Raw genomic sequence first — 24,608 nt, forward strand, 5'->3', positions numbered from 1 at the left:
AAACATTCTGATGGCGAATGAGAAAAAATCAGAAAGATATTAGCTTCAGCCTGGAGAGTATCTATTAACACTGACATGTGGACCATGTCAGTGTTAATAGTGTTTAAACACAAAACCAGAACATATATTGTTGGTACTTGAACAAGTAGCTCAACCCCCACAGTGCACAGTCAATCAACCATCTGCAGATATATGTATGTAATACTGGAGGAAAGCAAATGAGAAGATCATCACAACAACAGATAATGAAAGTACTTTGGTGGCAACTTTTAAACACACCAAACCAGAAGGAGAATAAACCAACTCTGAGGTGGTGTTCAAAAGACTCCCCCAGGATGGAAAGTGACCCTGAAACTGATGACCTGCAATGAGCTATGAAAAAATTTTTTTTTACATGACACATAGTGATTGCATAGATAAGAATGAAGTTAGGGACTGTGTCCTTCCTCCTAATCCTCTAAGATAAGGTGATAGTTTAAAAAAAAAGAAAAAATATATTGTTAATGAACTATTAATCTCACAACAGGGAAAAATTTGTAACATTACAGGAATGATTCAAAACATCAGTTCAAAAGCATCAATGTAAAACAGGATATAAACAAGATAAAATAAAAGCAATACAATCCAGAAAATGACTCAAGCAGCAATTCAAAAATTTTAAAAGGTATAAATTTATTTCTAAAATTAAGATTTTCTTACTCACGGTTATTTATCTGGGTTCATTTTTTGGGGTACCATCATATTGACATATATATTGAATGGACACCATATATGTTGGGCACCTTACAGCTCATCATCCACATGATACAGAAGGCAGGTCTTGATAGAGTCTATGACAGAGATAGGTCAGCGGTGAAGCTCTTTCAGAAGTCCTCTGGTGCAACACAATATAGCCTTGCTGTTAAAATCAACTGGCCTACAGGCTGGTCAAACACATTTTGCATAATTGCACGACACTTCAAAGTAAAACACTTAACCTCCCAAATCTCAAACAACATGGAATGGGAGAGCTTGCTCCCTAGTGAGTTTCCAGAGCTGAAGTCACTTGATTAGTTATTTATTTGTATTTGATGAAAAGTTCTCACCACTTGTAGCAGCTGCCTTATTCGTCAACCCCGAAGCGTGTGAAACACTTGCTGATGTGTCTGATGACAGTAATCAAGAACTGCAGAAACAGACAGAAGAATGTGTGTCCAGTCGAGTCAGTCACACTTACAACAGGAAGATCAGTCTGAAGATATTGGAGAGAACAATACAAAAGAACTAGAGGAACCAGATAGCCCAAACAGAGGGCCTCTACAAGCAGCGTGACACAGCAACTCAGAAAGTATAAGGAAGAGCATTTACAGCCCATCACTTGTGACACAGGAACAGGGCTTTTGGTTGGAGTGTTTTCAGCTCCATCTACTACTCAAAAGTTTTTCTTGATATTAGTTTAAAAATGGCATTAAGTCTTTCATTTGAAATAGTGAACAGTGAATTACAGAGAATACAGTTTTTAAATTTTTATACTACATAAAAGCTTCACCAATTATGTAGCAAGAGCAGGTCTGATGGCATTAACCAGACACTTCTTATTTGAATATTTTTGAGAGTTTCAGCTTTTTAAATAATCAACAATAAATAGTTATTTATTGATAGTCCATTTGTTTTTTATTTCTGGGTTTGCTTGGACTAATGGCACAACAGCTTTCACGGTATTTAGGTTTATGAAGAATGCCACGTGCACTTTATGAACAATGTGTATCTTACATAATGAAAGCAAGTCAGTGTTATGTTATTTTTGTTTTTTGAGATGTTAATGCCTAAAAAAGAAAGACCAGATAAATAAAGATTTTTTGTTTCAAATATGAAAAGACTTTGAAAAATGTATTACCTTTTATACTTCATGTTTTAGTCAACTGAATCACCTTTAGATTTAATCCACTATGATCCTATGATATTTTGTTGACTAAAGCTAAGGGAATTTAGATGCCTAAATTTTGACTAAAACAAAATGACGTTTTAGTCAAAAGTCTATTATTAAAACTAAATCAAAGTTTGATCTTGAAAAATCCTTGAAAGAGTAGTTGTCAAACAGCTAACAGATCATCTGCAGAGGAATGGCTTATTTGAAGAGTTTCAGTCAGGTTTCAGAGCTCATCACAGCACAGAAACAGCTTTAGTGAAGGTTACAAATGATCTTCTTATGGCCTCTGACAGTGGACTCATCTCTGTGCTTGTCCTGCTAGACCTCAGTGCAGCGTTCGATACTGTCAACCATACTATTCCATTAGAGCAATTAGAACATGCTGTAGGTATTACAGGTACTGCACTGCAGTGGTTTGTATCATATCTATCTAATAGACTCCAAGTTGTCCATGTAAATGGAGAGTCCTCTTCACACACTGAGGTTAATTATGGAGTTCCACAGGGTTCAGTGCTAGGACCAATTCTGTTTACATTATACATGCTTCCCTTAGGCAGCATCATCAGAAGACATAGTTTACATTTTCACTGCTATGCAGATGACACCCAGCACTATCTATCCATGAAGCCAAGTAACACAGGTAGTTCTAACTTTCTGCTTCTAAATTCAGGTGAAACTGAGGTTATTGTACTCGGCCCTCAAAATCTTAGAAATATGGTAACTAACTATATTCTTACTCTGGATGGCATTACCTTGGCCTCCAGTAACGCTGTGAGGAACCTTGAATAGGATGTCCTTCAATGCACATATTAAACAAATATGTAAGCTTTCTTCCACTTGCGCAACATCTCTAAAAATAAAAATATCCTGTCTCAGAGTGACGCTGAAAAACTAGTTCATGCATTTATTACTTCCAGGCTGGACTACTGTAATTCATTATTATCAGGAAGTCCTAAAAACTCGCTGAAAAGCCTTCAGCTAATCCAAAATGCTGCAGCAAGAGTCCTGACAGGGACTAGAAAGAGAGAGCAGATTTCTCCTGTTTTGGCTTCCCTTCATTGGCTTCCTGTTAAATCCAGAATTGAATTCAAAAACCTGCTCCTCGCATACAAGGTCTTAAATAATCAGGCCCCATCTTGTCTTAATGACCTTGTAGTACCATATCACCCTATTAGAGCACTTCGCTCTTGCACTGCAGGCCTACTTGTTGTTCCTAGAGTATTTGAAAGTAGAATGGGAGGGAGAGCCTTCAGTTTTCAGGCCCCTCTTCTGTGGAACCAGCTTCCAGTTTGGATTCGGGAGACAGACGCTATCGCTACTTTTAAGATTAGGCTTAAAACTTTCCTTTTTGCTAAAACATATAGGGCTGCATCAGGTCGCCCTGAATGGATGATGCATTGAGTAGTTCTTCTTCAGTCACCTTTCTCGTCACTATATGTTTATAGACCTCGCTGCATTGAATTACACTTGTTATTAATCCCTGTCTCTCTTCCACAGCATGTCTTTTGTCCCGTCTTCCTCCCCTCACCTCAAGCCTTCATGACAAATGGCCGCCCCTCCCCGAACCTGGTTCTGCGGGAGTTTTTCCTTCACGCTTTTGCCAAAGTGCTTGCTCATAGGGGTGTCATATGATTACTGGGTTTCTCTGTGTATGTATTATTGTAGGGTCTACTTTACTATATAAAGTGCCTTGAGGCAACTGTTGCTGTGAATTTATTTATGTGTATAAATAAAACTGAACTGAGTTGAACTGAATGTTAAAACTATCACTGTCTCCCAGTGCTCCTGTTTGCCACCCTCTTCCGTTGAATGCTTCCCTGTACTTCCTCATTCCACCACCAAGTTTCCTCATAATGCCATCAGACACTTTTAGCTGCATGTTTTAGTTTTTAATATTCTGCTTTTATCCAGAAAAGAGCAGCTGAGGGATTTATCTTATTTACTCTGTCTCACATGAAGAGAGAGCACGCACTGAATTTCTTCTTTTTAAATGCTTCATCCAAAGAGCTCACAGACATCCGACCATCCATTATACACTATATTTGCTTTCTCCCTCCCTCTTTGTTTAGCCCATAATCATAGAAAGCTTTTTTGTTTATCTTGTCCTCTTGTTTAAGCAGTCATTACAGTGAAGTAGCCAATTTTTCAACACCAAATTTAAAAGTAGTTTTAAGGTCTCCTCTCTCGACTCATATTAAAACCGCTCCCTAATGATAAGAAAGATGTTTCACATACATATTCAGGAGAACGTTATCCTTTCCCTTTTCTACTCTATATAGAATGATTGTTGTAAAATTCAAAATAGGTCATTATTAGTAGAATTACCACATTCAGCCAACTTTACAGGGAACTTCACACCATGAAGTTTTGATCTCAAACCGGTATAAAAGTACAGAGAGCATCTTTGTGCTTTTTTGTGTACGTGATTCACAACAGCATGTTCTGGACTGTCTGTTTATGCTCCCATAATCCTTTAATTCAACAGCTGGTGCGGATCCCTGTTTGAGTAATCAGAAAATATTTGTGTTGCAGTTTGTGGTCAAACTACATGATATCCTTTGTGATACTCCATCATAATGTCCAATGTGTTCAGCGTGTCCAGTTTGTTTTTGTTTTTTTAGTCTTTCAAGCCACTGACTACTCAGAAATGGTGAAGTCTGCCTTTCGTTTTGTACTCTTTAAATTTAATTATTTTCTGTATTCAGGTCAGTTCAAAATCTCTTAATAAGAGAATAGGGCTAGAGGGAAGATCAAAGTTATGGATTTCTGTTACATTATAGAGATTAAAGGATTGTCAGAATGTTAACAGGCTCCCCAAAATCTGGCAGTGTGCATAAAAATAGATGTAATAGGGAAGGCTTTAGGACCCAGGGGACCCAAGGGACCCAAGGGAGGGTATAAAAGAGGAAGTAGCAGCAGGTGCTCTTCTTCTCTCATTTGGCTGTGAACAATGGTTGTGTGAGTAGGTGAAGCGCCTGAGAAGTTTTGTCTTCTACACAAACGGTTGTTTTAAACCTCTACAGCAGAGGTTTGAGGTACAGGCTGTTTTTCTTTTAGTGCTTTTGTAAATTTGTTGAAATGTATTTGATGGTTATTGTATTTTATGTTTCTAGTAGTGTTTTTTAGAAGACAAGCCATGCGTGCAGCAAACACAGTTGTCTGCTAGAGGTATGTTAACATAATATATTTGACATTATAAAAAAGTATATTTATGCACTACAATCTAATTTATATTGTATTGCCTCCTACAGGACAGGCTGCACACGTGAATTTGTCACTGTTTTTTCTCTTTTTTGTTGCGATTTTCTCCCAAGTTGGTTTTAGAGTAGTTAAAACTGTTTGGGTTTTTTTTATGCTGGGTTTGTTTTTATTTCCAATGGGCTGGTGCAATATTAGTCAGACAATGTGCAATCCCTGAGCTGGGCACTTACGTTACGGGAATTAGGTCTTTTAGAGGTGCTCCGTGTGGATTTGCGGTGAATACGTTTTAAGAGTGATTTTTAGTGCCACCAATTATTGCCTGAACTTGAACACTTAGTGCATGCGATATGTGTTCTGTTGGGCTCGTATTTATTTGGGGTGGATTTGTTTCTCTTAAAGCAACGAGCATCTGGGACCGCCGAGGGAGAGCAAGCCCTCAGGTGATAGTTGCATTGCTGACAGGTTGGACCAATAAGACTATATTGTGGTCGTTAGTGACCTTTTCCATTTTGATGTTTGAGGCCTTTTGCAAGCCCTTTGTTTTCCTTTAAAATAATAAATTTTAACCTGACTGATATTGACCCTCTTGTTCCGTTTATTCTGGGCTTATTCCTGTAAGAGCTTTGGGCCTGAAAGTTTGTAAGAGTAGTATAGAGGCCCTTAGCGGTTACTTGGTGGCTTTTACTCGCGACATAGAGGTAGAGAGGAGGAAGCAAAAATATTAAATTCAAAGGGAACAACTTTTATCACCTCCATACGAAGTATAAAAGATGGATGCAGCCACAGTGGCATCACCCATTGGTTAGTGAAGCCCCTTTGTGATGCCTTGGACTTTTGCTAACCTGATGTCTGCCATTAGAAACTGTATGGGAGGGAGAGTTGTGAAACAGTGTAAGCAGAGTTTGACCTAAAACTGGCAATTAGGCTGTGACCACACGTACGCGGGTATGTTTGTAAACAGATTTTCCGTTTTGTTAAAAAGAATCTCGTCCACACGTAATCGCAAAAAACAAAGTCAAACGCTGTCAAGAACATGCCAAAGCAACAGGTGGCGATGTAATCCTAACTGGGTAGAAATGTTGGCCAATCAGAAGTCTAGAAGCCTGGGCGGGAAAGGGTACACAAAGATGGTGCATAGAAGCAGTTAGTTACTGGTATGTAAATAATTTTGCTCTTAATTAGTTATTGTAAAAGATATTGCTGTTGAAAAAGGATAAAGGAGGACTGCCTCACAATCCATTACTAAGCTAGCAAAAATAACTATTTTAAAACATCATATGTTCAATATTAATGAGCTTGCCACTGGCAAAGTTGAGTTAATTGTCAGGTGAAGAAAAATCATTTGTTAAACTAATATTTATCAAGCCTTGACCAATTAACCCAAATGACATGTGTAATAAAGCAGAAACTTGGAAACTCAGACAATGAAGTGAGTTGTAACTGTATTAATTATGAATGGACCTGTCATAATATGCCTACATACATAACACAGGAAGGAAACCCTGGTCACTATGGTTTGCTTCAAGGAGCAGTATAAGCCAAAATGGATGGATGATAAATTAAAGGAAAAAACCTTAACCCTTACACCAAGGAGATCTGTCTCTGTTGTACTGTGGTTGCATTTTGCTGAGATATTTTAGTTCCACTTGTCCCTTAAGAGCAAAGGGTCACCATAGATCAATACAAAGTTCTTCAGAGTCATCACCTTTTTCCTATGATGAAACCCCTGATAGGAGTCATGTCTTCCAAGATGCCATCCAAAGAGAATTCAGGCTCACTGAATAATTTGATTAAACAGCTCACCTGTCCCTGGGCTTAAATCCCTTTAATTACTGATGTGAGTCAGCTGTGTCAAAGAAAAAGGCGGTACCTCAGACAGAAGAGATTGAAGGACACGCCCACACAGGCACCTTCAGGAGGAGGCCTTGCAAGAGCTGTAACAAATGGAAAAGAGAATTTAAATTGATTTAAAACTAGCTTGAACTGCTTGTCAATTCCCAAGTGATCTTTCGTGGAATAGTGTCCTGTCAACGGAGAAGACATGGACTGGAAGCACTAAAATGACCAAGTGTCATCAACAGAAGGAATCGGAAGGCTAGATTGAAATCACTTTTGCTCTTTGAAAAAAAAAAGCTAATATTGAAGTCCTGACCTTTTGTGACTGACATGTTTCCTGTCTTCTTGAATGTAAATTAACTGCCTGCTAGCAGTGCTGTTTTAATTAAACTCAATACAGCTGCCACACAGTCTGTGACATCAAAACTTGAATCTCATTAGAATACCATAGACCTTTTATACCAGGTAAGGATACTATGATAACTGTACACTACACTACAAAGTGAAAATACAGCAGATGGCATTTTAGTAATATTTAGCAATTTAAATAAGACGGATGGAGCTGAAGCGTGTTACTTGATTTCAAAAATATTGATATTATAAAAACCAGTGCTTCTGACCGAGGTTTAGTCAGGTAGTGGGAAAAAATGTTTTGAGGATTTTGTAATTCAATTGATGTGCCTTCAATAGAGGAAGAAGGGTCTGGGCATGAGAGGTGTCTTGGCCATAAACGGGGGTGAGGTCACTGAGGTAGCTGTTCAAGGCAGTGGTTCTGCTTTTTTAAGAAGGGGGGGGGGGGGCAGAGAGTGTGTTACAGTTTCAGAGATCACAATTCTCAGCCTCCACTGGAAGATCTGTGCCAAGGTAGAGCAGTCCAGGATTTAAGAGAACCAGTACAGTTTTTGTTACTGACAAGGAGCACTGGACCTACTCTTTATTCTCTTTATTTTGTTCAAAGGTGCATAGGACGCTGTAGGTATTTATTAAAGTCAAAGAAAGGAATCTGTCTTACAGCAAACTGCAGACAACAGATTCAGCACAGTTTTTTTTTTTCTTTTTTGCTAATTCAGTGAAACCTGTTATGTCACATGCTGAAGTAACATTTCACTAGCTAGAATTACATGCTAATTCCCATCTTTAGCGTCTCTCATATAATGTGAATTCAGTGTCTGATCACCTGAGCAGACATTTCCTGAAAGCACCAACATGACCAAGCCGGCCATCAGTGGAACGATTTAAAGGGCTAGACTGCTTAAGATTTCTTTCTCTTTTTTTAGACAGAGAACATAGACAAGTGTTTTTTGACAAACCAGAAAAAAATGTATCTAAACTGTGTGACTTGACAATTTGCTTTTAATTTTTCTCTGTATTAATGTAAAAGTCAATCCCAAAACACCTTTGATTTGATCCTGAACTCTCTCATCTTTTCCTCACCACAGGGTGGCACTAGCAGTTTGAGGAGAGGAGACAGAGAGGAGCAGGAAAGAGAGGGAGAGCAGCAAAGATTGATGCAACACGGCACAAGTCATCACTGCGACAATGCAGATTAAAGCAGAGGAATGAAAAGAGGAAACAGCACGAGAAGAACCTGACAGGGCAAAAGAAGCGGAAACAAGAAAACAAGATGCTTTGTCAGGAGCTGTATTTGTATGCTGCTCACAGTCCCTGTAAATTAGAGAAGAGAGAAGTGTAAGGAGGAGAAAGGGAAATGTGTATATGTATCTGCGTTTCTGTGTTTTAGAGGTAGGATGGGGGTAGGGATACAAAGCTGGACAACACAGCTAATTCAGATAGCAACAATTCAGAGCTGGTTTTCTCATTTTAATGTCCATCATTGAACACACACAACAAATCTGTATTGGCAGACTGATTGTTGACAGTGAGCGCACACGTTTACAGGATATTCTTGATTCCACTTGAATTACTGCTGTCTCCTTCTACTGTCACTATGTAATCCCAGCAGTCTGTTGAAAGCCCTGTCAACTGAAACCTAAAGGGAGACATGAAGCCACTCCTTCTCGCCAGATGAACCTCTCTCATGTCAGTGTGCCTTGGGACAGGATACAAAGAGGAGTTCAAGAAAATCTACAAAAGCTCTATTTTCTTTCTTTCGGTATTTATAATGCAGCTTGCTTGTTTCAGCTGATCTTCACATGTCAGATAGCTTCTGTCACATGTTGTTTGTAGATGAGTTTCATCTTGAGACTTCCTGTGCCTTTTGACTACTATAGTAGATTTAATAAAATGGTACATGAATTCAATTCAATTTTATTTATATAGCGCCAAATCACAACCAAAGTCGCCTCAAGGTGCTTCATAGAGAAAAACCCAACAATCATATGACCCACTATGAGCAAGCACTTTGGCGACAGTGGGAAGGAAAAACTCCCTTTTAACAGGAAGAAACCTCCGGCTGAACTAGGCTCAGGGAGGGGCGGCCATCTGCTGCGACTGGTTGGGGTGAGAGAAGGAAGACAGGATAAAAGACATACTTGAAGTGTTTTTATATTACAGCTTGAAGTTCAGGCAAAGTTCATGTCCACAAATGAACATGGAAATGCTGATATTCAATACTGACTGAAGATGTGTACACTTGGGCCATGTTGGCCCAGCATTCGTAGTTTTCGTGTTTTGTATTTTGTTCTTTATTTATGCCTTCGTTCCTAGGGGGTTCTGTTAAAATGTTCCTCATTTGATTTCCCCATGTCACTTTACCCCGTGTGCCCCTCTGTGTATCGGTGAGCCCTCGTCTCCCCTACTTGTGTTTTATTCCATGTTTTCCCCAGCCCGTTATGTCTGTGCTCTCCCCGTGCTTTCGCTCTCCTCCTGTCTGCACCTCTGTGTACTTCCTGTTTTACTTTGACAGTCTCCCGTCAATATGAGTCTTGTTCTGTTTGCTGTCAGCTGTGTTCCCTGTGTGCTCCCACTTCCTTCTGTGTATTTATGTCCACGTCTCCCCAGTGTTGGGACTAACGCGTTATTAAGTAACGCGTTACAGTAACTACGTTATTATTGTGGTAACTAGTTATTATGCCAAAATCAGGAACGCGTTAGTCGTTACTGGGATTTAGATAGCCACCACACGAAGTAACGAGTAACGAGCCTATCGCGGAGCTTCCACAGATTCAGTAACATTAGCAAGTGGTGGACGGCAGCAGGTGGATGAAGGAAAAGGGACGCAGAAGGAAAAGAGACCCGAGGCGGCCGCTGGTCCAAGTGTGAACTGAACTTCAGGTAAGAAGTTATGACCTGCAGTCTATCTGGGTCAGATATAAACCAAGTTTAGGTGGAGTTTATTTTCGTTATTCTGACTTTTTCCGTACTGCGTGCTAGCTAGCGTGACGGAGTTTCTATACAGCTGGGTGGGTGCTATGAAGTTAATGATGTTGAACTTTATTTTGTTCATAAGTTATTAGAGTTGCCAACTGTCCCGTCTGGTATTCAGAGAAAATATTACGCGTTTCTTATTGAGGTGAAAAGGAACAGTTTGTCCCGGACTTCAGCTACAATGAAAAAGACACAAAGCTGGAGTTATTCTGTGTCTTTGCTGCACAGCTGCCTCTTCTTCTTTCATTCTCTCCCCCTCCCTCTCCCGTTTCTACTTCAATCATGAAAACTGATCAATGATCAGCTGATCGGCTTTTTTCTCTTGTTTGTTTATCGCTCACTTTGCGCCAAAAGAGGAAACCAGCGGATGTCGCGCTAAACAACAGCAGCACGTTTAAGCTTGGTCAGCTGTTGTTAGAATTTATTTAATATTAATTTCTAGTATCAGCTGATGTTTGCTGGAGCCACAGCTGCAAAAAAGCTGCTGGTCATGATATGGTTTGGTTATCTGGTGAGAGGGAAACATGAAGATGAAACCAGGAGATGTCCTTACTGAATCACCAGAGCTGAACAGGTAATGGAGAAACAGGTTTACCTTTTAGGTGACATGAATGAGTTGAAGGGAAGTTATGAACTGTTTCTGAGAGACAAATAACACCTGGATCCTTTTTTATGTAGCTGACAGCTGGTAACTGTGCAGGGGCGGGTCTAGCAAAGTGTTGCCAGGGGGGCATGTAGGGCATTAACAGGGAGAGGGGGGCACAAAGAAATACTTTTCTTTCTTATTCTCATTTAAAATGTCTAGCTTTTAAAAAATAATTATCTGAATCTTACAACAAACGATTGATAGATTGATGCATATATACCATCAAAACAGTGTACATCACTGTCACAACAGTGTTTATTTTCATTCAAAGGCTTTATGATTTTTCCTATAATGGTGGGCCGGTCTCTAGTCAAAATGCCCGGGCCAATTTTCTGTCCCAGTCCAGCCCTGTATGCAGCTCATCTGCAGTCTGGTGTTACCTACATCTTCCTATTCAGAAGGCAGAATTTCCGAGTTCTAAGTACAATCGAAAGCACCACGACTGCAGTTTTTGTGTTGGATGTAAAAGGCGCACATGACGCTGTGACGTAGGCTAGAATCATGGCAGCAGTCAATGACGGTCCAGGCGTGGGATTTCTCTCGTGGAAATATGCACATTATCTTTTCCTTTCTATTGGTAGGTGGCACAGCGCACTTGTGGCAAGTAAGCAAGCTAGAAGACTGGCAAAGTTATGGAAGAAACACATTAACAAGAGAATTCTGAGTAAAACCAAAGTTACTTTCCCTAGTAACTAGTTACTTTGAAAGTAACGAGTAACTTGAAGTAACTGAGTTACTTTTGAGAGAAGTAACTAGTAATGTAACTACGTTACTATTTTAAAGTAACTTACCCAACACTGCATCTCCCTCAGTTCAGTCTTGCGTCGTCAATGTCTCCTCCCTGAACCTGTGTGCCTTTTTGTGTTCCCTCGGTTCTTAGTTTAGTTTTGCCAGTTTAGTTCTGTTTCTTTGTAAGGCCTGCAATAAAGCAGTGATTATGAGTTCAGCTCCTGTCTCCGTGAGTTTTGCGTTTGTGTTCTCATCTGCCTCCACACAGCCAGTTCATGACACTTACCAGTTTAGACCACAAATGTTTTCCCAAGCTGGCTCATTGAGTACAAGATCAAGAATGATATGTAAGACTACTCTTACATATTTTCTTTCGCACTGCCTGGGGCTCTATTATTTGTACATTGTTGCTTAAATTCTACTGTTTGGCTGTAGAGGAGCACAAATATTACCGGTCCTAATGCATGAATGTTTTCAGGGTTGGTAAGGTAAAGTGCCAAAACATGACTGTCTACTCATGTTTTGGCACTTTACCTTACCAACCTTAGCAAAACTGAGGCACGTGTGGGGCAAATATTCACTGCAGATGTTGGTAAAAGATAACAATACTTTTTTTTTTTTTTTTACGGATTTACTTCACCAAATGGACCATCCCAGTCTTGCCGTAATGGTCTATTTGATTTACCTTTTATTGTTTATTTTATTTTATTTTCACTTGCTAAATGTGGGACAGACTTGAATGGGGAAAAGAAATGGGAGAAAGAAAAACAGCGGGGAAGAGGGACGGTATAAAGGGCAAAAAACAAAAACCAACAAAATAAGCAGACAAAAAATACATATATCAATCACCTGGATCACCTGTTGAGAAAGAAAAAAGAGAAAACAAGCAGAAGAAAAGAGAGCAATATAATAAACAACATCATGATGATCTATGGGAATATGACAGTAAATACTAAATATTAAACATTATTGTGCAGCACGTAAGATCGACAGCGCACAGTGTGCTTTGAGGTAGGAGCCAAAAAGGGTGTCATTTGTGTGTGTGAGCACCCGTGTGTACACCTATGAGCATGAGTGCGCTTGTATTTAAAAGGTTCCTTCATGTAATGATCTGCTACAGGGAGCCACAGCCCCGTCCTCCAGGGCATGAAGCAGGCATGGAGGAGATCAAAATTCCAGACATCCAGAGGCCCTCAGAGCACAAGAGACCAGGGCAGCCGCACCACTATCCCAGAAAGAGCTGAGGAGAGTCCCAGATGAGGGGTCACGGAGCAGAAGCCGGGGGGGGGGGGGGTTGCAGTGACAATACATTTTTAAAAACCATAGCTTATAAAGAAAAAAAATCTAAAATTAAAATCATAATCTGTTTAACATAGCATTATTCCAAAACCAATTTAACTTCTGAGACTCTGCAAACATGGTAGCTTATGCCTGGTCTTTGCCATATTATTGTGGAGGTCATCTCATTAGAACACTGTCAAAGAATATACTGAATAATGGCAAGGTACATGGTCAAACATTCAGTCGCTGACATCTACATTTTTAATCACCGATGACTCTAATTGAAGCTGTGCCCTACGACACTCAGGTATAGGACTGGCTATTAGTAGATGCTAATCATGAGTCAAATATAATATCAGTTAATATCGTTTCTTCCATTTATGTAACCTGTTGGTGTGCTTCAGTAAACTGATTTGTAGAACATTAGCAGTACATAAATACTTCTATGCGAACCAGAGACACAGAAGACAGAAAGGATTGTTTCTCCTCAGGGGAGGGCAGGTTATGCCTTTGTCATCCGAGGGAGAAAAAGCACAATACTGAATTATAAGCATCAGAAGTGATTTGAAAATGGGACTATGCATGCTCACTGACAAACGACAATGGTACAACACAACCATCTGAAATGAAGCTTAGACATAAGTTCAATAAGGAAGATCTGTAATCATACCTACTTTTCTGGGTCTTAGGCTGCTTTTCAGTTTACATGTCTACCACTTTCCCACGCTGTCATTCTCGATACTTGACATCATTGGTCTAGTCCAATCATCTTCTTACCCACAAGTTTTGAGCCAATCAGCTTCTGCTTTGCATGGTTTAAGTCCGTGTTTTCTGCCACTCTCCCTTTCTTCACAACCACCAGTGTCTAGACTCCAGGGGTCCTGTCCTAAAAGAGGTATATAAAAAAGAAAAGAAAGACAACAAAACAAATCACAACAATCTAAATTTTAGACAGCAATCTGTTAACCACACCTGAATCCAGTCCCTTTTGAATGAGTGCAGCAGAATGTCAGGTTGCCACATATCACTGTGGTGGCCTTTCTGTAGGTCCAGCAGCACAGCAATCCTTGTCTCCTCTCCTTCACCACTTTGTCGTGTTTTCTGACTTGCAGGTGTTGCTGTTGAAGCATTTTAATCATAATTTGACAAATGGATTATTTTCAAACAAAAATAAATACGTTTTATAAAATATAGTAAAATGTGATTCATTAGTTTATTCCGCAGTGTTTCTATTCTGAAAGATAGAAGAGAAGTAATCTCATCTGCCTGTTTGGAGCAAGCTCCTTTGGTATGTGTTGTTCATAACAGCCTTAAAGGAGCAAACATTATTTAGGCCCACAAAGTTCCACTTTCAATATTTTTATTTATTATTTTTTCAATATTTCATAAAAAGGAGCCCTTGCCTGGTTAGAGTAACACTGAAGAATTTAAGTTCATAGATTTGAACCAGAAAAACTAATTATGAGGGTTAAACTAGGTTAAAACACTGCATGTGTCGACAAACTGCCTCATGTTTGAAATTTTTGTACTGTAATACTTTTTGATGTCATAAATCATAACCCCTTTGTAGAGGTTTTGCACAGCACTTACAAAAAGCTTTTCCCTCATGAAGATCCATCACAGCAGCTGCTGTAACGCAGGTTTGAGGTTTACATTTGAGACAGTGTTCTTATAATGAAAACAAAATGTGATCCTCTGAAAGGAAAGTAATGTAGCACAGTCACGGTCACAATTCAGCAGGGGTTAAAGAGGCTCTGTAAAAAATGTGGAAATGTCTGCACAAAAGCCAACACCATAGCACACAGGCACCACGCAGACTTGTCTGGGAATGGAACCCAGTATTTCTAACACTATAGCAAGACCATTCTACTAGACCAACAAGCCCTTATGTGGTGCTAATGTCCTCCAACCTAAATTTTACTGTTAGGTTCAAATTTTAATTTCTATTATAATTCTGACTTTAATTGGTCACGAAAACAAGATAATCAGAGTAAAACTCTGACTTGTTTTCAGTTACTTTTGGTAGAACTGGAGAAGGTTTTTTCTTTTTGGTGGTGCCAAAAGACCATAAAGGTGGTTGGCTGCCAACTCGTCATTGATTTCTGGATACTACTGAAGCCTGGGCCATTAAGAGATAACTTTATTTTTCTCCCATAAAGGGCTATTTTGCTAGTGTCCCTGACCACTAAAGATACATGTCTTTTATCCTGTCTTCCTTCTCTCACCCCAACCGGTGGCAGCAGATGGCCGCCCCTCCCTGAGCCTGGTTCTGCCAGAGGTTTCTTCCTGTTAAAAGGGAGTTTTTCCTTCCCACTGTTGCCAAAGTGCTTGCTCATAGGGGGTCATATGATTGTTGGGTTTTTCTCTGTATCTCTATGAAGCGCCTTGAGGCGACTTATGTTGTAATTTTGGTGCTATATAAATAAAATTGAATTGAATTGAATTGAATACTGAATTTTTTTGCCACTCTTCTTATATATTTCCAGTTTACTTTTTACTTGGATAAATATTACAGTCTTCACCAGAGTAGAACACTTTAGCCAGATTTATGAGCTCTACATGACTAAATAGCAAATGAAACCATGGTGCATGGTAAATCAGCATTTCAAAATTTCAATAATAAATGTTGCTGTTTCTAAGCTCTCAGCTATTATTAACTCAAGTTTTACAAACATGCTGTATAACTCAACTTACAGTGTGATCTTAGAAAAAGTGAGAAATTAGTTTAACAAATGCTCAGTTCAACTGAATATATCACCACACAGCTTGGCATTTATTTTGTCATGGCAGTTCTCTCATGTTGTTTCCTCTCATGTACTAAATTGCCAACTTATATGACACAGCTCAATATCTATTGAAGCTTGGTTTTGGATAAGATGGTGGTCAGAATTTATATCAGAACAGACACAAAACCAGTTTCAGAATGATTACACTCTTTGTAACAGTGGCATTCCTTTTCTTATATTTTTATGTATTTAATTTTTTCACTTTTTGATTATACAGTCTGTATCTCCTTTGAGAGACACACGAGTAATGATTTCCAGGAAGTAATATAGCAGGTGCCATTTAAAAATGTTCTGTTGAGTTATGGACAAATAACCTCTGACTCTTAAGGGCCACATCAGGCTCTTCCATCATTCCTGTCACTCTGCATTTTGCATGCTGTTATTAAGCATGGATGTTTCAAAAATAAAGCTTTATAAAATGATGACTATAAATGATGTATAGCCTACAGTAAGTCCAAGATGCCTTTAGAATTACTTTAGATCAATATTGCATTGATGTAACCTTTTTTTGCATGCACATCCAGTGTTGGTGAATCTAATTGTGATTTTATTTTTCCACCATGTCAGTTCTACTGCATAGTCTGCCATACTGTCTGATATTTGCACTATTGTTCCAGCTAGACTGAACGCTGGCCCTGCAGTAATTTCAGAAGGTTGCTGCTGGGAAAGAGTCAATACTTGGAGTCAAGCTCACACCTGTAATAAATTTGAGAGTACATGGAAGCAATCGATATTTAAAATTTATTTCCTGCACGTATACTTAGAACTGCCTGACAGAGAGTGATACTTTTAAATCCAGCACGAGAACCAGCCAACAGGTAGTGTTGTGTGAGTGTGCCGATGATAGAAAATAAAATAAGTGCAGGAAAAGTTATTACTGATTTTATATGTTATTAGCTCACATTTGTGTTAGTTGGCTGACATAGACAGCACAAAGTTCATAAAGTGATTGTTTTAATTTAAAGATAAATTTTTATCAATTATTTACATTAGAAGCTATCCTCATTATTTTTGCTGTTTTTCTAATCGTCACCATCTGCTTGTTATTTTCTAAACTGAAGGGTGACACTGTAATAAACCCACAAAAATTAAGGAAAATAGGGATGCTGGTTAAGCTCACTGGAATGAGCAGATGTGCTGCACGGCTGCGAGCGGCCGGCCGGCCAGGGTTAAAGTTTGGCCCTTTGCCGCATGTCTTCTACTCTCACTTTCCTCCACTTTCCTGTCAGTCTTCACTGTCCCTATCAAAAATAAAGCCATAAAAAAAATTAAAGAAAATATGCAACTAAATGCATGATCCTGGATATTTTTAAATTATGTTACTGCTATTAATGTTACATACTCAGTGTTTTGAAATAATATGGATACAGAGCTAGATCAAAGATGACAGTGACAATACTTTTTAAAAAAATTTTTTTAATGAAGATGGTACGTCTCACTGCTTCAGTGGCCATAATGTAACTTCCTGGTGGGGAAATTGTAGCAGCACTGGAAGTGCCTGACGAGAAGACAACCTTGATGGTAATCAGTTGGTTTAAATAAGGAAATGTTTTGTATTTTGAATACCAGAATATTGTGATCATACCTCTTCATCTAAATTGGGTTGCAAGAAAAGACAGTGGAGTTGTTATTGTGGCATAGTGGTGCACAAGGAAAAGGTTCTCCTGCTTTGTTGGGGCCTTTCTGTGTGGAGCTTGAATGTTCTCATTGGTTACTTCGGTTTCCTCACATAGTCCAAAGTCAAAAAAAGTTTATAGAACTCGGTTTTTGATGACTTATTTCATACCACCAGTTAATTTCTGTATCACAGTTAAGTGAAATAAATGCTATTTTTTGATTCAAGAACAGAGCTTATACTGTAGAAAGGACAGTGTGTTTTCATGTGGACAGAAGCAGCAGGGACTCTCAGGATGTTTTTTAGAGGGGTATAATTGAACAGTAGGAGTGCAACCACTGGACTTTAATCTTAACAATGTAGTCATTATCATCTCTTTGATTTCATGTGCACTCGGGGCACATTGTTGTTTTAGAATCAATGAGGGAACTACATTTTAGTGGCGTGATTTGTCCCAACAAGCAACGTTTTTAGAGGACAAAGCGTGAAATTGATTTTCATCTAACCCATCATGACTTTACACAAAGATCCATGAAGAATATGTTTTTCAACCACTCGTAATGAAAGACAATGAAAGGTTTAAGGAAAACTTCCCTTTTACTTTAACATAAAGTATATACAGATATGTAATTTTTGGACAACTGTACCCTCAAACACACAATAATAACATGGACTGAACCACCACTCACAACCACTAGCACTTTATATAGTCTCTGTAGAAATTATCCACATATCTCACTTATCTTAACTGCACTACTGTATAGTTCTCTGAAAATAATCATTCTGTACATACGATAATTTTTAACCCTACAACTGTTTACAACTTGCATAGTTCCCATTTCTGTATAGCTGTATATCTCAGATTTCTGTAAAGTTATTTATTTCATATTCTGTATAGTTTTTCATATTTATATCCTGTTCATATCCTGTACATAGCTTGTACTCACTACAGCCTGTACATACTTATAGTTATAGAATATTCACAACATACTTCATACCGTGTACATTATAACATACCATAATAGACCCATTTCTGTAATATACTTACATATCTATATTATTGCTAATAGATATTGTAATATATCTACATACTAAAGCACTTCTGGATGGATGCAAACTGCATTTCGTTGCCCTGTACCTGTGCATGTGCAATGACAATAAAGTTGAATTCTATTCTATTCTATTCTACTGTAAATCTGACAGCACAGGTATACAAATACCGCACTCGTCGCTTTCCTATGAAAAGTCATGGTATTGTTACTTGTTCAGAGCTTATTAACATGACATTGTTATTTCAACACAACATGAGATTGATGACCTGGTACATTAACAGTTGTTATATCTCCAGTGTCATCCATCCATCCATGTTTTTCTGCTTATCCAGGGCTGGGTAGAGGGGGCAGCAGCCTAAACAGAGAAGCACAGACCTCCCACTCCACAGCTACCTCCTCCAGCTTATCCAGGGGAACCCCGAGGTGTTCCCAGGCCAGCTAAGAGATGTAATCTCTCCAACGTGTTGTGGGTCTGCCCCAGGGCCTCCTCCCGGTGGGACATGCCCGGAACACCTCTCTCAGGATCTGCCCAGAAGGCATCCTATATGCCCGAACCACCTCAAATGGCTCAAAAGGAGACAGTTGAGGTTTCCTTTCATCACAGGTTTCTACTGAAAACCACCCAACTAATTTAATGCAAATGTTTAGTTTGTCTAATAGTTTGTTTGTTTTTATTCAGTTTGGTCTACAGTTTGACATCTATTAGAGAGTAATAGCTTTGACAAAACATTAAGAGAAACAATTTTATTTCTCTTTATTACATACTTGGAGCATCTGCCAGCTATAATGAGAGTTAATCTGTTCAGTTAATTTCCATTTTGTATTGATGGCTTCTCATCATCAACATGTAGGATGTGGCATTATTAAAGAACCTATTAAAAGATAACTAGCAAGTTATATAAAACTCTCAGAAAATCCGACCTCATTCACTGTGTCACATACGGTAGCATGAACCCTCCTAAATAATAACCTGAGAGCTTGTGTCGACTTAACAAACTGATGAATCCAGCATGTTTGGTATCCAATGTTTGAAATGGGCTTTGTGTTAATTTTCTCACATATTACTCTGATTTATTACAAAACTGTATAAATCGTTCTACACTACAAAGCACTAAGCAGTGTTTTATTAGCTTCTAGTTTATACAGCTTAGTCTCATATAATTTTAGTAAAATGATTTATGTTTATTATTATTATTATTATTATTATTATTATTATGTGTGATATTAATGTATGAAAGCAATTTAAATTTTGCCTCATTTTTGTGAGTTGTTAAGACCTTTTTTTCTCCTAAACCTCTAAATAAATTCATTTTTAAGCAATAGATCGTACAAAAAGTCTTCATGTGGCAAATATTATGAAAATTAAAAACTCATGTATGCAAATTCATAATATGTTTTTTTTATTTTAAATGTTTTCCAGAAGGTTCAATAAACACTCCAGTTTAACAAAGTTTCTAGCAATTGTTTCATGGTTGAGGATTCACAGAGATAAAATTACTAAGATTCTTGGTAACTTAGTAATGCCAACACGTGGAATCTAAATGTCAGCACATGGGATCAACTGCAGATTTTTTATCTGCTTAACCTGTCATGCAATAATGAGTGAACAGGTTTTGCCAGATACGCAACGACCTGTCAGTCTATCGTCCAGTTAATTTTGAGCCTCTTAAAAATGTATAAAAATAGCTATGGTTATGGCAATTCCTATGGTTAATGTAATACTTTTTCTGAATTTAGAAAGTTTTAAACTGTAAGTCTGTACTTTAATCACATCTTGATTATTTGATTAAAATCCATGTTGGTGGTGTACAGAAAAAATACTAGAGGCAAAGTACTTAAGGACCTAGCTGTAAATCCACAGGTTGACTGCGGCAGTATGAAACACAGAACTTCAACTCAACATCTTTTAGTCTCAGGTTATTGAAAATCCAATATTTAGTTGATATTTTTACATATCTAAGCAGCTTTTTCTTGCTTTAACTTAATTTTACAACAATTTCATGCAAGCTTCTGGTCAAAATGTCCCTTTTGTTCATTAAAAACCTTTTAAAAAACCCATAAATAGCTCTTTTTGGATGCTTTTTGTTACACTGTAAAACCTAATAAGTTCACAGAACTCAAAAATTGTTGTGTAACAGATTACACAACAATTTTTTAGTGATGTTTTTAAAAGTTTTAAGTTTAACTAAAATAAAAATTATAGTTGCAGTTGCCTTAAATTACCTCAATGTTAACTCATAAATGTTGATATTCCTCAACTTATAATTAGGGAGTAATAAACTCAAAATGTTCAATTTTTTCAACTTAATTAAGGTGGGAAATACACTCAAAATATTTTACATATTGCAACTCATACGATGTGGGAAATAAACTCAAACTTTTTCATATTTTCTAACTTATAATATGGGAAATAACACTTAAAATCTTCAATATTTTTTAAAATACTGTGGGAAATACACTTACAAATAATTCTAAACTGTTTACCCAGTAAATTATAATCAGCTAAAAGTGTTAGAAAACATGAAAGTAACAACACTAACAATTTAACAACTTTTTATTAAACACAATGTGCTTTTAAAAAGGCACAAACAACAGAGCTCACTCATAAAAAAGTGCTTCATAAATAAAACAAGAGAAAAAGACTCCAAGGGTCTCCATCTCAATTCTAAAATTCAATAACATTTTCAGTATTAACAGCAATTGCAGCTATTAGAACATTGATGCATTTAACACTTACTGTACCTTGACAGCTGCAGCTCACTTTCTTTTTTAAAAATACATAAAAAAAACAGTACTGGTTTCCACTGCTGTACTTATAGGGAACAAACATCAAGGCAGTGCATTTACGTATTAGGCAACAGAACATTAAACATGAATAGTGAACTGAACAGTCATTCATCTTAAATGTGAGGTAGAAGAGGCAAATGATTAGGAAAAAAACAAACAAAAAAGCTTCCTCAATACTCAGCTTAACAAGTAGTCCATTCTGAGTGATTCACTCATTGAACAAATCATTCTTCAGCATCAGTAGACGCCCTTTCAGTGGTTTGTTGTCCTCAAGGCACATCACAACCTTCTGGATAAATGTGAATGTAAGCTCAAGTTTCTTTGGGTATTGTAGGTCTAATGCATAGATGTACCCAAAGAGCAGGAGAAATGACTCAGCCAGATTTGTGGGACCATTCACAAGTATTTCATCCTCAACGACAATGCAGATGCTTTCGGGACTGAAGAGGGCCGAATCAGTAGTGTCATCCGTGACAACTGTCAGCAGAGCCACAGGAGTGTCAGTGAGGTCTGGACCATCTGCTGACTGCAAAACAAAAATAATACAAGAATGAGTTCAGCCCCACAAGGACACAAATCATGCTATTGATTAGAGGTGTGAATCTTCATAAGTCGCACGTTTCTTTTAGGATTATAATGTCAACGATTTAATTTGATATTGCGATACATCATGATGCATTACAATAATCTTAATTTGGGTTTGGTTTCAAAACATATGTGTAAATAAATGTTTTCAATAATAAATATATGCCAAGATATTTGTTTTTGTTATTTACCAAACATTTCTCTGACCACAACATGGCACCTCCAAAAAAATAGAACACTTGAATTTTAAAAAGGGAGATAGTTTTTATCTGCAGATTTTTTTTGTATAATAATCTTTCAACTATTTTCATGTTTTCTGGTTTATGCGTAACAATCTTCTTGCAATCTTATTCAACAATAGTTGATATATGGGAGAAAACAAGTCAGATGAGGACTGTGTTGAACATCCTTCCTGATATACACCCTGGTTCTCCTTGAGTTCTGAGCGATGTCATATGGTTGATGCTGAGGCCAGTACACTTACATCACAAGTCCTGAATAACGTGGAGGCATCTTCACGCAGGTACACAGGAAGTGCACGAAGGACGAGGGCCCGTCTTGTATTTACATCATGCTGTTCCTAGATGAACACACAATATCTATTAGAATAGTATTTACACAAATGCAGAGTAAAAACAAAGTGTTGGATAGCCATGTTCTGATTGTCATTGTTATAGATCAGGGGTGTCCAAACTTTTTGTGTAACGGGCTAAACCTGTCAATCTAGAAGGGTAACCCAAAAAAAATCTAAAAATTTTGAATAATTCAAGGCAAAATTCTCTAGTTTCTTTGTATTTATTTTTTATTTAAATTGGGACACAAATTATAAAACTCACCCACTGACAACTGGTGAAATGTTGACTCTCTGTAGCGCTCTTTGCAGTCTGATATCTGTAAACAATATGTGCACAAAGACGACTTATTAATGTTCAAAAACATTTTTTGCACAGCACACACACACAAGTAGTCAGCTGATCTCATCTGATGCAGATCTGCTCCTTGATCAAGTGACATTTGTCCGGATTTTTGGCACGAGTGACGTCGAATCAGCACCGCAGCTGGATGGCCCGATTTACATACCCAGCGCAGCTGATACTCACTACAATAATTTACTAAGATTATATGCACTCCTGTTATTAAGTCCAGTTCAGTCTGTTAATGTTAACCGTTTCAAACTAATGTTGATAGGTGTGTTGCTAAGCTTAATAACTTAAATAACAAACTTGAAATTTACCCGTCCTATTTTCCCTTTTATTGTTTTTTCTCTGTGCTGTAAATCTTCTGTCTAAGAAGAAATCTGAGGCTGCTGTTCTGAAAATAAGCTACCAAAGCTTTTTCTGAATGAATCAATAAAGATCCATTTATGGAAAGCTGTGATGAAAGCAGTTTTGTCTTTAATTATATTCAACAATATAACATATTCGACCACTTTTAAGTGATTTTGTGATCTTTAATACACTTTAATACACTAAAGTTAAGGTTATTTACCTAATTTCTAGTAAGTAGCCCTCAGTGAAAAAAGTTTGGACACCCCAGCCTTACAGGTTAGGGAGTATTTGTGATCCGCACAGTCTGCGTCAATGATTCTTTCTTAGCCTGGGAGCAGAACGCGGCTCTTTATTTTCATTTCATTTCAATTTATCTAGCAAAGATCGATAGGGTCTGGCTTAAAGGTGTCAAGGAGGCGCCTCAGTCTGGCTGGTTGAGCCTTGTCGAATTAGCGCGAACAATTTAGCTGAACTTCGTTCGTAGCACCGAGTTCGACCAGTGTATAATGTTAGGCTGAATCAGGCGATGCATTTTTCCGCAAGGCTTGACTTGTAGAGCTCGCTTAGTGGAATACCCCTCTAAACTGTTAAAAGGATTTCGAGATTATCTCACAACCACACATTTGAGACTACGAAAAAATACAAACATGTCTAATTACCATCATGATAACACACTCATGTTGTTTATTATTGTTCGCTTCATGCTAGCACACACACACAGCTCAACAGCGTAAACTACTGACTGTGTAACACGGACACTTATTGAAATAAGTATACTCACAATACGCACGTACATTACCGGCGAATACGACAACCAGTGGAAAGTTTTAGTAGAAAGTTCAAATGCATGGAGCTAGAACTGCCACCGTCAACTTCCCGGGCAAGAATACAATGCATTATGGGAAATGTTGTCCCCCACGGAAAACCGCCAAAACGTTACATCATTCTAATTTGAAATAACATTAGGTATTTGTCACATTAGAAAACTTCTAAAATTACAATTACTTGGATTCGAATTCATTTATAACAAACATTCACTGTGCACAAAGTACGAATATATTTCCAGTAAAAAATAAAAAAGAATGTTTATCGAAATTAAATTTAAACAAAACAAAAACACGTTAGACTTACCAAATTTAGGGCAGTTGATGAAAAAAAATAAGGTGGTGGTCGTGGTGGGTTGAAGTTGGGGACTCTTAATCCACACGGGCTGGCCAAAACTTCCCCGTATCAAGGTAAATTCAAGATGGCTGACTAAGCTTTCCTGAGGGAGCGACAAGACTCCACCCACCAGAACGTCACTAATATATGCTTCTTAAACTTTTTGAGCGTTCCAAAAAATTTAGCTAAAAAATATTGAGCCCTATTCAATTAAAGCTGCATAAAAGCCAACAGAGCTCAATACTTTATAGTTTGCTCAACTACAAAACGACATTTGAGCGTTATGAGCTTATTAGTTATGAGCTAGAACAACTGTTAGGGATTACAGTGTAGTTTGATGCTATTTTTATCCTGATAGCTTTCAACACTGAGATAAACATTGTCCTTTTTATAGAACTATTGGCTTTATATGAAAATAACCCAAA

General features: G+C 37.9%; 1 protein-coding gene and 1 long non-coding RNA gene across 7 annotated transcripts; one reads left to right on the plus strand and one right to left on the minus strand.

Moving 5' to 3' along the window:
- Window positions 1–4,857: 4,857 nt before the first annotated feature.
- Window positions 4,858–9,247, plus strand: LOC308409263. Its single transcript, XR_013973992.1, has 3 exons — window positions 4,858–4,944; window positions 5,023–5,077; window positions 8,386–9,247. It is a non-coding gene; the product is annotated as an uncharacterized lncRNA (long non-coding RNA).
- Window positions 9,248–20,918: 11,671 nt separating this feature from the next.
- LOC308408231 (uncharacterized protein) lies at window positions 20,919–24,353 on the minus strand. 6 transcript variants are annotated; one of them, XR_013973765.1, is made up of 4 exons: window positions 24,154–24,353; window positions 22,595–22,645; window positions 22,239–22,334; window positions 20,919–21,695 (listed from the first exon to the last, which is right to left on the minus strand). XR_013973765.1 is itself a non-coding variant. In XM_080900402.1 (4 exons), exons 1-4 carry the CDS (start codon window positions 23,816–23,818, stop codon window positions 21,378–21,380), a joined length of 480 nt encoding a protein of 159 aa, XP_080756528.1. In that variant the 5' UTR covers window positions 23,819–23,930; the 3' UTR covers window positions 20,919–21,377. The 6 variants fall into 6 exon arrangements, 1 of the variants encoding a protein (XP_080756528.1); XR_013973766.1 differs by having other exon boundaries at window positions 22,591–22,645; window positions 24,154–24,330; XR_013973767.1 differs by lacking the exon at window positions 24,154–24,353 and adding an exon at window positions 23,804–23,919 and having other exon boundaries at window positions 22,591–22,645.
- Window positions 24,354–24,608: the final 255 nt, after the last annotated feature.

The sequence above is a fragment of the Rhamphochromis sp. 'chilingali' genome (genome assembly GCF_963969265.1).
Source record: "Rhamphochromis sp. 'chilingali' genome assembly, chromosome: 13".
In the NCBI taxonomy this organism is placed as follows: domain Eukaryota; kingdom Metazoa; phylum Chordata; class Actinopteri; order Cichliformes; family Cichlidae; genus Rhamphochromis; species Rhamphochromis sp. 'chilingali'.

Bases quoted from the DNA above. Each gene is read 5' to 3' on its own strand.
- LOC308408231 (XM_080900402.1), bottom strand. The intron at 22,335-22,594 runs GTGGGTGAGTTT...GTGTTCATCTAG, and splicing joins CAACATTTCACCAGTTGTCA to GAACAGCATGATGTAAATAC. The intron at 21,696-22,238 runs GTAAGTGTACTG...TTTGTTTTGCAG, and splicing joins CGTTATTCAGGACTTGTGAT to TCAGCAGATGGTCCAGACCT.